The sequence below is a fragment of the Lissotriton helveticus genome, chromosome 12, assembly GCF_964261635.1.
Source record: "Lissotriton helveticus chromosome 12, aLisHel1.1, whole genome shotgun sequence".
NCBI lineage: Eukaryota > Metazoa > Chordata > Amphibia > Caudata > Salamandridae > Lissotriton > Lissotriton helveticus.
In genome coordinates this window covers 47,894,554-47,911,147 of record NC_136073.1, presented here as the reverse complement: position 1 = coordinate 47,911,147, position 16,594 = coordinate 47,894,554, and the positions used below count along the sequence as shown (strand labels likewise).

Genomic DNA, 16,594 nt, shown 5'->3' with positions numbered 1-16,594 from the left:
CCCCTGAGCTATCTACCGTGGCCCCATAGGCCTCATTGTCGTCTCCTACCTCGTCGACAACTTCTTCAGTATCGAGCACTTCGACGTCTGCGTCGTAGGTGTAGTCGATCTCCTCCGCTGGAGTGGAAATCGGCTCTTGATCTTCTGGCTCGTCTGCTTCTTCCCTCTCGAAGATGTCCACCGGTGCCGGGGCCGACTGCTGGGCCTCCATGCGCGCCACGCGCCGAAGTCGAATCGTCTTCTTGGATCGAAAACGGTAACAAGCCATACAGTTGGCTTCATCGTGATCCGGCGAGAGGCACTTGTTGCACACCGGGTGGACGTCGATGTGGGGATACTTCGATCCGCACACGGGACATTTCTTGAACGGGCTCCGTTCCATGATGAAGTTTGGTTGCGTTGACTGGGCCTAGAGCACCGAAGAGTCACGCGACTCCTCTGGAAGTCCAACTCGGGAACTGAGTCGGAACAGAGCTGGGCACCGAACGCAAGACAATACCGACGGTATAGGAAAAGGCCTTCGGGCCTTATGAAAAGTCTATATCGATTCCGAACTGGAGATGTCGAATAAACATCCGAACCCAATGGCGGAAAAAAACAATTTTGGGATGGAGTAGATGCCCATGCGCACTGTAGTCCAGGGGAGGAGCCACCTATCTCGTGATACTTCGAAGACTCTTCCAGGACAACAATGTGCAATCATCCGGACCCAACACTAGGCGGCGATCTATGCTATGTATTCTATGCTATAGGCACAACTCCTAATTTTAACCATGCCGGCTAGAGGCAGGAATAAATAAAACATCCTACTAGTCAGGAATTTTTAACTCACTAACACCCATTCTCCCACTCCCTTTCATCAACGTCGTCTTTATCATTGACTCCATCCATAAGTGCTTCCACGTTACCGCCTGGTCATAGTACGCCTCAATCCGTAGACGATTGTGATGAACCCCAATGATGAAGAATACCTCCAAGGGGTAACCCTGGTGGGTGAGGGGTCTCTGAGAAAAAATGTTTTTTCCTAGTAAACTATCTCATTGGAGATTTGTTATATTTCATTCACTTTGTCCTGGACTGGTTTTCGAATTGGTATTTGGTTGGAATATGTGGATAAACCATGCCTTATCCTATATCTCCCCCCTTTTTTTGTTGAAAGGGCTCATAGAAGCATCATGAACTGGTTCATAGTTTGCAATTGAAGGGATCCTAAGGTAAGAGTCGCCCGTGGCTAAGGCAAACCTATAGTGTGAGAGACACCAGTAGGAGGGCTCATGGAATAATCAGTAACATGGTTAAAGGTTAGCAGTTGTAACAGACCTCTGACGTTTAGGCATACCGCTAGAAGGGATACTAAGGTGAGAGTCACGCATGGGTGAGGCATGCATATGGTGTGAGAGACACTCGTAGGAGGGCTCACAGAAGCATCAAGATTATGGTTAAAGTTAGCACCTGTAGAGACCTCTGAAGCTTAGGTGTACCTCTAGAAGGGATACTAAGGTGAGAGTCACCCGTGGGTGAGGCATTCATATGGTGTGAGAGACACTCGTAGGAGGGCTCACTGAAGCATCAAGATTATGGTTAAAGTTAGCACCTGTAGAGACCTCTGAAGCTTAGGTGTACCTCTAGAAGAGATACTAAGGTGAGAGTCACCCGTGGGAGATGCATTCATATGGTGTGAGAGACACTCGGAGGACGGCTCATGGAAGCATCAAGATTATGGTTAAAGTTAACACCTGTAGAGACCTCTGAAGCTTAGGCGTACCTCTAGAAGGGATCCTAAGGTGAGAGTCGCCTGTGGCTGAGGCACACTTGTGGTGTGAGAAACACCTGTAGGAGAGCTCATAGAAGCATCAGGTACTGGTTCATTGTTAGCACCTGTAAGAGACCTCTGAACCTTAGGCGTACCTCCAGAAAAGAACCTAAAATGAGAGTCACCCATGACTGAGGCACCCCTGTGGTGTAAGAGACACCTGTAGGAGAGCTCATGGAAGCATCAGGAACATTGTTAAAGGTTAGCACCTTTAAGAGACCTTTGATGCTTAGGCGTACCTCTAGAATGCATCCTAAGGTGAGTGTCACCTGTGGCTGAGGAGCACCTGTGGGGTGACAGACACTTGTCACCCCACAGGTGTGGGGATCAGGATTATGGGTCATGATTAGCCCCTGTTAGAGACCGCTGAAGCTTAGGCGTATCTCTAGAAGGGATCCTAAGGCAAGAGTCGTCAATGACTGAGGCGCACCTGTGGTGTGAGAGACACTTGTAGGAGGGCTCAGGAAAGCATCAGGAATGTGGTTCATGGTTGGCACCTAAAGAACAAGTTACTTACCTTCTGTAACTCTTTTTCTGGTAGATACAGTATCTGCCTGTGGATTCCTCACCTTGTGAATATCCCCCTTGCGTCAGCAACATTCGGAAATTCTTTTCGTAGCTTCGCGCCGACGTGGACTTGGACGTCATAGAGGCACGGCATCGCTCGCGACTCCGCTGACGTCACCGACGCCCATAATAGGCCCACGCCGGCGTGATGACATCAGTTCCGCCCTTTTTTCCGTGCCTTCGAGGCACACGGACGGACCAATGACAGTAGATATATACATAGTATACACAGTATACAATAGCCAAGGTAAAACACACAGTGCAAAGTAAATATAAGAAAACATTTGAAATAAAACATTTTCCTTGACCATAAAATATTTACAACACAGATTCTCTGGTATAGAAGAGCGGACAACGGGGAGGCGGGTGGGTCAGTGAGGAATCCACAGGCAGATACTGTATCTACCAGAAAAAGCGTTACCGAAGGTAAGTAACTTGTTCTCCTGATAGATACATCTGCCGTGTGGATTCCTCACCTTGTGAATAGAGTCCCACAGCAGTCCCCACTCCCGGAGGAGGGTGTCCACTCTTCTAGACCAGGAAATCCTGGAAAACAGAGCGTGCAAAGTGACCGTCCCTCCTCACTTCGGAATCCAAGCAGTAATGCTTCGCGAAAGTGTGGAGGGAAGACCAAGTTGCCGCCCTACAAATGTCTTCTACAGGAACACCTCTAGCCATTGCAGAGGTTGAAGATTTAGCTCTTGTAGAATGAGCCCTTATACCCTCTGGAGGTTCCTTACCGGCCAAAGAGTAGCAGATCATTATACAGAGGACGATCCATCTTGACAAAGTTCTTTTATGGACCGCTCTTCCTCTCTTGCAGCCAGCAAACCCAATGAAGAGCTGGTCATCCAACCGACAGTCTTTAGATCTGTCCAGATAAAAGGACACCGCCCTTTTGGGGTCCAGATGGTGTAATCTCTCCTCCTCCTTGGAAGGGGGAGGATAAAAGGTAGGGAGGGTAATGGATTGACCAAGGTGGAAAGGAGTCACCACCTTAGGCAGAAAAGCAGCCCTGGTCCTAAGAACCATTCGATCAGCTTGAATGGTCAAAAAAGGGGGCTTGGAACTAAGAGCTTGAAGCTCACTTACCCTCCTTGCCGAGGTTATTGCAACGAGGAAAACTGTCTTAAGAGTCAAAAGCCTCATAGGACATTTATGAAGAGGCTCAAAGGGAGCACCCCTCAAAAAGGTCAAAACAAGATTTAAGTCCCACTGAGGCACAATGAAAGGAGTAGGAGGGAACTTATTTGTGAGGCCCTTCAAAAACCTTAAAACTACAGGAGATTTAAAAAGAGATGGCTGGTCAGGCAAGCAGAGAAATGCCGACAGCGCTGAAAGATAACCCTTCACTGTGGCAACAGCAAGACCCTGCTGCGCCAGAGAAAGGGCAAACTGGAGAACATTAGACAAATAGGCTCTCAAAGGGTCTACAGATATCTCCCCACACCAAGCGACAAATTTTGACCATCTATAGGAATAGATGGACTTAGTGGAGTCACGCCTGGCTGACAAGATGACATCCACCACGTCAGGCGGGAGAGAAAAGGAAATCAGGTTGCCCCGTTCAATCTCCAGGCATTAAGGTGTAATGTCTGGAGGTGGGGGTGTAGAACTTGCCCCTCCATCTGAGAGAGGAGGTCTGCCCTGAGAGGGAGACGGAGCGGCGGGTGAGAGGAGAGGTGGAGAAGATCTATGTACCACACCGTCCTTGGCCAACCCGGGGCGACCAATATGACTTGGGCCCGGTCTTGGCGAATCTTCCTCAGAACCCGAGGAATCAAAGGTATGGGAGGAAAAGCGTAAAGGAGTTCATTTCCCCAACTCAACTGAAACGCGTCCCCCAAGGCTCCTTGCATCGGATACTGGAGACTGCAGAACGACGGGCAGTGAGCATTCCCGCGAGTGGCAAACAGATCCACCCGAGGAGTTCCCCACATCCGAAAGATGTCGAGAACAACCTCTGGATGGAGCCTCCACTAGTGGTCGGCCGAGAACTGACGACTCAGACTGTCTGCTCGCACGTTCAGAACCCCGGCCAGATGATTTGCCATCAGACAAATCTGATGGTCCTGAATCCAAGACCAGAGCCGCAGAGCCTCTCTGCAGAGACACTGCGACCCTACTCCTCCTTGCTTGTTGATGTACCACATTGCGGTCGTGTTGTCCGTCAGGACTTGCACTGACCGACCGCGAAGGGAAGGGAGGAAGGCCTTGAGCGCCAAACGTATCGCCCGCAATTCTAGAAGGTTGATGTGAAGCAACCTTTCCTCTGGAGACCAAAGACCCTTGACCTCCAGATCCCCCAGATGAGCACCCCACCCTAGAGTGGATGCATCCGTTATCACCGTGGCCACCGATGGAGACAGATGGAAAGGCTTCCCTTGTGACAGATTGTCTTCCACGCCCCACCAAGATACATCCGCTGCAGCCTCTCTGGAGATCCTCACTGACTCCCTGAGATCCCCTTGGTGTTGAAACCACTGCCTGCGGAGGCACCACTGGAGCGCTCTCATATGCCAGCGTGCTTGGTTGACCAGCAGAATGCATGAAGCCATCAGACCGAGCAGACGAAGGACCTTCAGGACTGGAACGACCCATCCATTGAAAAATAAAGGAATCATTTCCTGTATGTCGCAAATCCTTTGAGGAGGAGGGAATGGACGACACACAGTAGTGTCCAGTACCGCACCTATGAACAGGCTGCGCTGGGAGGGCACCAGGTGAGACTTGGGTACATTTATTGAAAAACCCAAACGGTACAACAACTGAGTTGTATCCTGCCGATGCTGGAGCACTCTCTCCGACGACTCTGCTTTGATCAGCCAGTCATCCAAATAGGGGAATACCGGAATCCCCGACTTCCTGAGATGTGCTGCCACCACCGCCATCACCTTGGTGAAGGCTCGAGGTGCAGTAGTAAGACCAAACGGAAGGACCGCAAACTGGAAGTGCTGCGATCCCACCGTAAAACGGAGATACTTTCTGTGCGACTTCAGGATTGGGATGTGGAAATACGCATCCTGCAAGTCGAGCGACACCATCCAGTCTTCTTCCAGCAGCGCTTGAAGAACCTGTGCAAGGGTGAGCATCTTGAATTTCTCTTGTTTCAGATAGAGATTCAAGATCCTGAGATCCAGAATTGGACTAAGTCTGCCATCCTTCTTGGGGATCAGGAAATACCGGGAGTAGCATCCCAGACCCCTTTCCTGCTCTGGGACCACCTCTATCGCAACTTTTCTTAACCAAGTCTGTACCTCCTCCTACAGAAGCAACAGATGTTCCTCCGTGCAAAAACCTTGGCAAGGAGGGTAATTGAGAGGAAATTCCCGAAAGGGAAGGGCATACCCATGTTCTACGAGATTGAGAACCCAAAGATCTGATGTAACCGATTCCCAATCCCGTAGAAAGTAGGTAAGCCGACCCCCCACTGAACCCACATGATTCTGAATGGTGGATCTAGGGCTGCTTTTCTGTGGCTGGGGGGTTGGAGGAGGTGGAGGAGGAAGAGGTTTGACGCCCTCGAAGACGACCCCTTTTCTTTCCCCTGTATGACCTGTACAAGGTGTTCTGCTGCTGCTGCTGCTGTTGTTGCTGCTGCTGACCTTGTCTAAAGTTCCGAAAGGAAGAGCGACCAAACCCTCTGAACTTTTTGGTCGAAGCACCTCTAATTTGAAGGCCTAGAGACCTGGCAGTAGCTCTGCTATCTTTAAACCTTTCGAGGGCTGTATCTGCTTTCTTGCCAAATAGTCCTTCTCCGTCAAAAGGCAGATCCAAAAGCGCCGCCTGAACATCAGCAGAAAAGTCCGAGGACTTTAGCCAAGCCGATCTTCTTGTAGCAACTACAGTACCCATAATCTGAGCCACAGAATCAGCCGTGTCAAGACCGCTCTGAATTACTTGGCGTGCCGCTGCTTGGGTGTCAGACAACACCTCCTTGAAATCACTCCTGTTCTCCTCAGGGATCTTAGGAGCCAAAGCACGCATTGAGTCCATAAGTGAGTGCACATACCTCCCCATGAGACAAGTGGCATTTGTAGACTTCAAGGCCATAGTAGCAGATGAGAAAGTTTTCTTGGTCACCTGATCTTCTTTTTAGCCTCCTTGTCCCCAGGAACTTGGGGAAAAGCACTTATAGACTTCTTAGAACACGCAGCCTGAATCACCAGGCTCTCTGGAGAAGGGTGAGAAGTTAAGAAAGCAGGGTCCTCTGGAGCTACTCTATATCTTCTAGCCACACTCTTGGATACAGCAGGAGCAGAGAGCGGCTTCTTCCACACCTCCATAATGGGCTCAGTTAATGCCTCATTAAATGGAAGTAAAGGCTCCTCAGCCAAACTCGGAGAGTGAAGAACTTCTGTTAGAAGGTTTGACTTAAATTCAACTGTTGGTAATGTTAAATTTAAAAGTCCCGCAGACTTCCTCATTACCACATGATATGGCTGGACATCCTTCGAAGGCGCATCATGTCCTGAGGGCAATTCCCACTCCGGGGAAAAATCCAGGCCACTGGCATCAGCCAGCTCTTCAAAACAATCTTCTCCCAGCTCACCCTCTTCTAAGTCAGGGCGAGAGTCGGCATAACTTTGTTCCTCCAAGAGACGGTGAGCTTCTCTTTTGGACCTCTCCTTTACACGCCTCGGCACCGGATCCATCAAGGACTCCGACAGAGTCGGAACCGACGTCGGTACCGCCTTCGATGGCCCAGATGTATGCTCCTGATGTCTACTCGGAGCAGGCGACGTCGGCATTGGAGTCGTCGACTTCGGACGAGTCGGTGACGACCTCGGCGGGGCCGGAAACTGCCACGGCGTCGATGGGGCTGGCATAAACGGCATGAATGGATCCGCGGCATATGAATGAGGAACCCCCAAATTAAATGCCAGAGGACCCATGGGACCCGAAGGTGCACCAGAGGGGTACCACGCCCTTGAGAATACACCATACATAGCGTTTAAGAACGCTGAAGGGTCTTGGCCCGGCGCTGGAAAAGGTGGTTGAACACCCTCAGGCTGACCTCGAGGTGGAATCGAATCCGGCTCAACAAAATGCGCAGATTCTTCAACTTCCACCGGGACTACCTCTTCCTCCTCTCGAGCCGGAGAAGGCACTGGAGATGGATTGGACTCCGGAGCTGGAGAGGGAACCTGTGACCTCGAAGGCGAAGCCTCACCTTCCTGATCCGGAGCCTCCTGCGGCGGGACCTCCTTCGAACGAACCTTCCTGGGCGACCTCGACCTCGAGTCCGACTTCTCACCCGAGTGACGTCGAGACTCATGTCTCCTCTTCCTGTGCTTCTTCCTTGACCTTGAAGCATCATCCGAAGAAGACTTCGAGGCCGAACCCTCACGAGATCGGGACCTTGACTTCGACATCGACTTCGATTCATTCTTCCTCGAGCGAGATCTTGATGTCTTCTTACCCTTGTCGGCATTAAGTTTTGCCACAAGTAGCTTGGTTTCCCTTTCCCGCAGGGCCTTCGGATTCATCTTACGACATGATGAACATCCATCCACGTCGTAATCGGAGCTTAAGCACCAAATACAGTCCTCGTGCGGATCCGTGATGGACATCATTTTTCCGCACTCCCTGCAGGGCTTGAAACCGGTCTTCTTCGACATCTTATCGAAACAAAGAAGCAGGAAACACAGAGAAACGAAACAAAGTCACAGTATAGCTATTGAGATTCCCGAAACCGTTAGCGTCGACAACGTGGAAAAAAGGGAACTGATGTCATCATGCCAGTGTGGGCCTATTATGGGCGTCGGTGCGTCAGCGGAGTCGCGAGCGATGCCGTGCCTCTATGACGTCCAATTCCACGTCGGCGTGAAGCTACGAAAAGAATTTCCGAATGTTGCTGACCCAAGGGGGATATTCACATGGTGAGGAATCCACATGGCAGATGTATCTATCAGAAGGAGATCTCTGAAGCTTAGGCGTACCTCTAGAAGGTATCCTAAGGTGAGAGTCAGCCATGGCTGAGGCACACCTGTGTGTAAGAGCCACCTGTAGAAGGGCTCATGTAAGCATCAAGAACATGGTTAAAGGTTAGCACTTATAAGAGACCTCTGAAGCGTATGTGTACCTCCAGAAGGGATCCTAAGGTGAGAGTCCCCGTGGCTGAGGCACACCTGTGGTGTGAAAGACACCTGTAAGAGGGCTGATTGGAATCGTCAGGTACATGGTTCATGGGTAGCACCTGTAAGAGACCTCCGATTGCCTAGGCATACCTCTACAAGGGATCTTAAGGCGAGAGTCACCCATGGCTGAGGCACACCTGTGGTGTGAGAGACACCTGTTGGAGGGCTCATGGAAGCACCAGGAACATGGTTCATGGTTAGCAAATATTAGAGACCTCTGAAGCTCAGGAGTATCTCTAGAAGGGATCCTAAGATGAGAGTCACCCGTGGCTGAGGCACACCTGTTGTGTTAGAGACACCTGTAAGAGGGCTCATGGAAGCATCAGGAATATGGTTAGCACCGCTAAGAGACTTCTGAAGCTTAGGCGTACCTCTAGAAGGGATCCTAAGGTGAGAGTCATCATGGGTGAGACAAGCGTATGGTGTGAGAAACACCTGTTGGGAGTGCTCATGGAAACATCAGGAACAGGGTTCATGGTTAGCATCAGTAAGAGACCGCTGAAGCTTAGGCGTACCTCCAGAATGGACCCTAAGGTGAAAGTCACTTGTGGCTGAGGCGCACCTGTGGTGTGAGAGACACTAGTAGGAGGGCTCATGGAAACGTCAGGAACATGGTTCATAGGTAGGATCAGTCGAGACCTCTGAAGCTTAGGCGTACCTCTAGAATGGATCTTAAGGTGAGTGTCACCTGTGGCTGAGGCGCACCTGTGGTGTAAGAGACACTTGTAGGAGGGCTCATGTAAGCATCAGGAACATGGTTTAAGGTTAGCACCTGTAAGCCCCCCCATTGAGAATGGCTATCACTTCCAGGGATGGTGGCCAGCTGGGGTCAATAGACCACCATGTCAGGGACTGTTTTGCCAATAAAGCCGTTTTAAAAAAAAAAATTCAGCCCCTTTTCCTTAAAGAAAAACAGGATGAATTTAAAAAATAAAAATGAAACTTTTCAGTTTCATTTTTTAAGGGCAGGTAGTGGTCCCTGTGACCACTGCCTGTTCTTAAAAAATATCTGTGCATGCATTCCCTAAGAAGAAGGGGTCCCTTGGGGACCCCTTCCTGTTTGCAAGTGCCTTACCACCCTTCTGAGAAGGGTGGTAAATTTCAAGTGTTCTGGGTTCTGGACTCACTATTAGGAAGAAATGTCCTTGGCATGCCCCTTCCTAATAGCGAGTCGCTTACCCTATTTTGCGAGTTGCTAATTGATTAGCAACTCGCAAAATAGGGTTAGTACATTGGCCACACATTTTTTGCGGTCGCAAACGGGCCTAAAACCTCTTTGTGACCGCAAAAAACGGTTGTTTGCCTGGCCCTAGGTTTGTTAGTGCAGGACTCCTCGCTTCTTCCAAAAATGTTGGTTTGAGTATGTAGTTGGCAAGTGCTAAAGGCAATCTGTCCTTATCCCTTCTGATATTTCTTCCTGTCCTGTAGCAAAGTATGGCTCGGACACGGTAGCTCAGAACTGGAGTGCTGAAAGGATATGACTTTGGAGTTTTGTGTGGGTTTCAGGTGACAATCTGCTTTTCTTGAGTGAGGTATCGTAGGGTAGTAGCCCAGGGAGTCTCCTATCGCTGGACAACTCTTGGGAAGAGGGTAAGGGTCGCTTTGGCCACATTGCAGAAATATAGCCAGCAAAAGAGGCAACTACAATTCATATCCAGTGCTCTTGCCTTTTGACTCTTGATTATGGAGGCTAGCCCTGAGGCATAATGGTCACATAGGAAGAGGCTAAGAAAGAACATCACTGGCAATGGGTTCTCTAGATTATATGTCAAGACGAGTGGAAATTATATTTCTCTAGTTGAAAAATGCATGAGAGTAAATATCCATTTTCTTAATAGACAACTACTGGAAACCTCTAGAGAGAACACTACTTTGACCTTGTACAGCACCACACTGCCTTTTGGCTAGGTTTGTGATATGGAAATATCATGTACATACACACATACACATATACATACTTCAAAGGAGTTTGTGCACCAAAGAAATCCAGTGCTCAAGGGTACCTGTGGGGACACCTCAGTCGCGGTAGGGCACGTCTAGAAAACATCTGGAGCAAATGGGCACATGTTGGAAACCAAACAAAAGGGGAATCTGCAAGAGACTTTCTAAGGGGCTTGGCAGCAATCATGTGCACTGTAGGATAGGAAAGAGGGGGTGGGCACTTAAATAAAGCATCATGAGTTTAGCACTGGTAGCTCTCTGGGGTGCCTGGGATCGTGGAAGGCCTTAGCATTGGGAGGATGCCAAAAAGGGCCTTCTAGGGAGGCATGACATTTGGAAATACCAGAAACGCTGTTCCTTACAGGTCCCTAGATTGGTTTGGCATCTGTAGAAGACCCCAGGAGGGGTGGAAACCTGTAGGAGATATTAGTGGTGCATGAAGAAGACTGTGGTAAGGATGGGCATCTGTAGGAAACCACAGAAAATTCTAGGAGGAATAAACACCTGTAGTAGACTTCAGATGGAGTTAGCAGATGTAAGAAAACTCAGGAGGGGTGGGTGATCTTAACAGTAACAGGTAGGGAGTTATAGGGAACCTGGGGGTGACCTCAGCAGCAGGCGAATAAGTGCAGATAATCTCTGGCCCCTTCAGGGACCCTGAGAAGTAAGTGGATACCTGTAGAGGACCCTGAAACTCTTAGGACCCTGATGAGCTTGTGGGTACATGTAAAGGGCTCAAGGTCACAGAAATTTCAGCAGTAGGTGAGCACATTCAGATGACCCCAGGTTGGGGTTTGCTACTTGTGAGGGTGGATCCCAGTAGAGACCGTGGAAAGCTGTAGCCTCAAGAGGAGGTGAGCTGCTTTAGAGGACCTAGGGAAGGGGCGAGTGACCTCAGAAGAGAGCCTGAAGAGCAGGCAGATACCTTTTTTTTTAACAGAGTTTTATATAGCGCAAACTTGAACCGAAGGTATCGGGTATCAGAGAGCTTTACGTAGCATCAGTTGCGTTACATGAGGACACATTCATTTTTTATTTTTTTAGGCACGCTGAGATTAAGTGATTTGCCCAGAATCACAGGATGTTCAGTGTCGTTGCCGAGACTCAAACCCAGATCCCCAGATTGGAGATCGACCGCCCTCGCCGCTAGGCCAACTCCTCTCCCTGATACCGCTTGAGGACCTACAGGTACAGTGATCTCATGAAGAGATGATTGCCTGTGGATGTTCTTGAGTGTGGGAGAGCCCAGGCAGATGACCTCAGGTGTTGCTAAGAGTAAGTACGTTTCCTCGGGAGCGGGTTGGTGCTTCAGGAATGGGTTGGTACCTGCAGGGAACCTGCTGGATGGGTTTTCAGTCTGCTGGGCTTTTATGGTGCAGTGTCAGGGCCATAGTCATGTCTTCTCTAATGGACCCCTGACTTGATTCATCAGACACTTCTGACCTTGCGTCCTTTTTATCGTCTCCTTCAATAGGAACAGCACACCTCTTTGTATACATGTATCATTAGGGGCTTGTGTGCTGGACATTTATCTGCCCTTTGTCCCTCCTTTTGTAGATTTTCTCTAATGGACCCTCAGTACCTCTTTTAGAAGCCGAGTCCTGTTGGCGTGATCTGCTGCGCCCCTCCACGGCCTGCAGAGCTTTAGGGGTGATACCGTCCAGGGCAGCTAGCCTGCAAAACAAAGAGACGCCAATCAAAGAGAGCAGCGAGGGAGCCCGAGGTTCACAAAAAACATTCACCAAGATGAATGAGCCAGTGCCAAAGTCCAAGGGTGTAACTAGGCAGTCAGACTTACAAACAGCTGACTTTCACCAGGGTCAAGGGGAGGAGTGAGGGTAGGAGTACATTTGTATCCGGTGCTGACATGTGGCAGAACACCCTGAGCAGTACATTTGTAGGGGCAGGTGGTAATGAGAAGAGAACACCCCCAAAACTGGTCACGCAGACAGCAAGGGGTTTCACTTCTGCGACAGATAGTGTGCAGGTAGAGAAAAATATAATTTATTTTTACAGTGCAATAGCAAAATGTCATACAAGTAAACATGTTACTTTTGCAAATGTGGAAATTACTTCACCGGGGAGGAACTCAGAACATAATTCCAAAAATATTTCCAGCACAACAGGAAGATTTATCATCAAGCACCATCCCACGAGTGCACCTGGTATCCACTATGAGATTTAAAAAATAGTCATAAATATACTCCAAACGTACAAATCAGATGGTGTTTGTTGATGCTGCGGAAGTCTCTGGAGTACAGAGCTCAGCTTTATATGAGTTATTTCACAAATACATTTTCTTTTTTAAAAAAGCCACAAAAGTACATTTCTGACCTTATTTTACAGTTCTGTCCACGAGGGTCAGGGAATGTTAAGCAGCTTTCCCAACACCATCCATTTATCTCGCCTATATTTACCTCTCGGCAAGTAATTCAGGGGTGAGAGCGACTGGGTTAAGGAAGGTCCCTCCTGTGGGCCTGTCCTCCTCGGTACCATCATCGAGAATCCTGAAAAGAAACAGATTAAAGTACAGTAAGGCTGCATGCTTGTGTGTCACTCTGTTTCAGAATTTCTGCTTGCCTGTCTGTTTATATGTGTGTCGCAGCCTTCTACCTATGAAATAATTGAATCTCCTGTTTGTTAATGTTTCTATTTAGGTTATGTGTCGATCTGCCAATGAATATCTATGTGTATTCCTAAGTGTCAATATGTCTTTCTATACTTCCTTGTGTTCCTAGATGTTGATGTATCTATTTGTATTACTGTGCATGTTGTTACATGTAGGCGTGTCTGTTAGCGTGTTCTTGCTATAACTGTTCCAAGACTGCAGATAGGAAGTCACCGGAAGCCTCACACGACTCAATAAGGATGAAGAGCGGCTTGCACTGATGAATGCCATCCTTGAGATGCTGTATTCGGTGCGGTGCCACTTGTGCTGCCTTCCCATTTCTGTGCTACTGTATGCCTGGAGAGGTGTTCCGTGAGCTAGGTTTACTGTGAGGAGGGTGGTGAAGCCCAGTACGCTGCACCATCCGAAGAATATTAAACTCTAGTTTCTCCTTCTGGTGAATGCCATCATTTTGAGAAAGGTAGCATGGACAAGCTCCATATGCCAGCCCAATCTGAGATGCTGGTTAGACTTTTTAATGTTAACGGGGTTACCAATCCAAGATGAGCCCTTCTTGTGGTATCAGTTCTGCCAGAGTCATATATAAAGAGCCATTCCCAAGTGAGAATGCATTAGTGTTTCCATTTTTTGTAGTATTCTTCACCTCTTTGTTTTTTAAACCAGATTTTTGTTTTCAATGATGTTCTGTAGTTCTTCTGGATTTGCTGCTTAACACTTTTCTCTTAACAGATGTCAACAGATGTTTGGGACCTTGCTGTAATTCTTTTTCAATCAAGGGCTACAAAATTGCCAAGGAGTGTTATGAACTCCAATGTACCCCAATATAGGCCTTTTACCTACATTTGTCCTACCTTGCTCTACATAACGGTGCTGGCACTGACCTTTTACCTAGTTAGGTGCCACGTAAATGTCATATGGTTTTCTCAGAAAACTAGCCTAATTTATTATGCATGAAGGATTCTCAGTATCATAGCAGGATTACCATCTTCTGCATAATAACTGTATAAGTGTCACCACTATCGTCATCCTTGGCCGACATGCCCACAGTACCATGACACATCTAGATAGAACCCCTGAATGCACCTTTTGGGTAGAGACATGGTGAGTGTGAGGATGGGGGATGGTCAAACCCTATCCGAGATGATCCCAGCTAATGAAGGTTTGAAGCAAGGCTGTGTTTTAGCCCCCCTTCTTTTTAAATTGTTTCTTGCGGACCTTCCAGGAATATTGGATGAGGAAAATGCGCACCCCCCCAAACTAGCTGACAAGAGGCTCACATGCCTGATGTATGCGGATGACGTCTTACTTATGAGCCACACAAAGGTGGGCTTGCAACGCTTAATGAAAAGGACCTATACCTACTCTAAAGAGAACAGAATGGTTATAAATGAGACCAAAACTAAGATTATGGTAATAGCCAAAAACGTGAAGCTGAAATACAAAAGCCAATGGTTCATGGATAAAATCAAACTTGAACAAGTAGAGGCCTATAAATACCTGGGCGTATTATTCGACTCAAGGGGTAACTACCAGTTACATAGAAGTGACACTCAAAGAAAAGCGAACTCATTAGCGGCCGCATTTAGAACTGTGCAGAAATCGCTTCCCTCTTTGTCGTATGGTCCTCTCTTGAGCATTGTCGGTGCAAAACTCCTACCCACCATAGCTTATGGTAGCGAAGCCTTAATGGGTAAAGACAGTGATAATTTGAACAAAATTATAACCAAAACATACCGAGTGTTATTCCACCTCCCAGTGAACGCTTCCCCGGAGCAAGTAAGGTTGGAGTTTGGTCTAACCAATCAACAATATGCAAGGCAAGGCAATTTTATAAAAGTCTGGAACCAAATAAAAAGCGACCAACAAAATGAGATATCGTTGCTCTTATGGAGAGAAATAAAGAAGGATACTACCTCCTCTGCAGCTCTATATCTTAGAGATTCAATTAATGAGTTTGGGGTTACGAATATATGGGAAATGAATATAACCAAGACATCATTCAAGAAAATCATTAACAAAACTGCAGCACACTTATCCATAGTAAAGGATAAAGCTACCCTTACAAAGAGGAAACACGCTTGGATGGTGCTAAATGGTTACAATAAGCAGGAGATACAACAATATCTAATAACTCCGTGGACGCAAAAAAACAAGCAGATCCTCCTCAATGCGAGATTCGGATCTATGCCAGGGCTTTGCCATCTTCCCCCATGGGAATTTCAAGCAACCCAAACGAAATGCAGACTGTGCAATAGGGGTGAGGAAGACATTCAACATCTTTTGTGTATTTGCCCCGATCTCCTCCAAGAGAGAAAATCATTGCTAAAAGCTCATTTCAAGTCACGCGATATATGGACATGTAGGCAGGCCGTGATGAAATGTATGATCTCAAATGATATCATTTTAAACTCCGCCTTTGTAAAGTTCCTACTGCTTGCCAAAAAGAAACTCAGAGATGTAGCTATTACAAATACTTAATGGGTTGTAAAGACTATGTAATGTCATTTTATATGATTTTAAACTGGAATTTAATTCTTAAATTCTTCTTTTAATTCAAAATGTTGTAAGATTTTAAATAATCATCATAATAAACTACCTTTGTACCTTTGTACCTTTTGGGTATATAAGTACCACGTCTTTGCTGGGCAAGCCAGAGGAGAAAACTTCCATGCTGACAAGAGACGCTGAAGTCCCTGCACGCAGACACTCCAGCACGCCGTGGACTGACATCCGGTGCAGGGTGTCCAACTCAAGACCAAGACAGGGTCCTTCGTTCTCTCACATCAGGTAATGGGGTTGGCTCTTTCCTAGGGGGATTCTTGGCTTTACACCTACATACTTACATGCTAGGTTCACTTAGGTGCATCTAATTAGGGGTTGCATCGTACAAGTCCTTATGATTACTGCCATGTTTCTATATGCTGGCATTTATTTACTGTTTTAGCACCATGAAAGAATTCTACCTTTTATTTACTCTATTGGTGCTTGTAAGCGTATATATCTGTTTCTGCCTAAAAGTTGTTACAGCACATGTAGTTTATACTAGAATGACGCTGGTTCAATAAATGCTTATTGAAAACGTCCCCACCGTTATTCTGTGTATCTCTCTGAGAAAAAGTGAGCACGAGTGAGTTAGCGAAAAGTACTGTACTGTTTCCATGATCCCTGAGGGGTTAGGGTTGTCATATTCGATAGTTGCCAGAAACTATTCGCGTCTTGGTAAGATTGGGGGCTTATAGTGGCACTGTGAGCTAGCTGGTTTACAGGCTAACATATCCTTTGGGGGTGTCTGGAATCAGTCTGGACACCAATCCCTTAGTTTGTGGCGTCTAAATGTGCAGTTCCTGCATAGATTTGTAGGAACTAAACGACAGGAGTTTGTTTTCTCCATTTTGAATGCAGGGTGTCAACATGGCTAAAACCTCTTCTCAGCGACCAGTCCCTGAGAGATCTTAGATGCACTCTATCTGTTAGTATTTTACATTCTCTTTTTATGTATTAGTG

The 16,594-nt window shown here is 47.5% G+C and overlaps 1 protein-coding gene across 7 annotated transcripts in view; it reads right to left on the bottom strand.

Annotated features, from left to right (window-relative positions):
- Positions 1–16,594, bottom strand: part of LOC144798712 (protein phosphatase inhibitor 2-like) — a 728,862-nt gene that overhangs the window by 476,320 nt on the left and 235,948 nt on the right. For all 7 annotated transcript variants that reach the window (XM_078669726.1, XM_078669725.1, XM_078669724.1 and 4 more), the window contains 2 exons: positions 12,879–12,968; positions 12,044–12,135 (listed from right to left, as the gene is read on the bottom strand). In XM_078669726.1, coding sequence (XP_078525852.1) covers positions 12,044–12,135; positions 12,879–12,968 — 182 coding nt within the window. The remainder of the gene's footprint in view (positions 1–12,043; positions 12,136–12,878; positions 12,969–16,594) is intronic.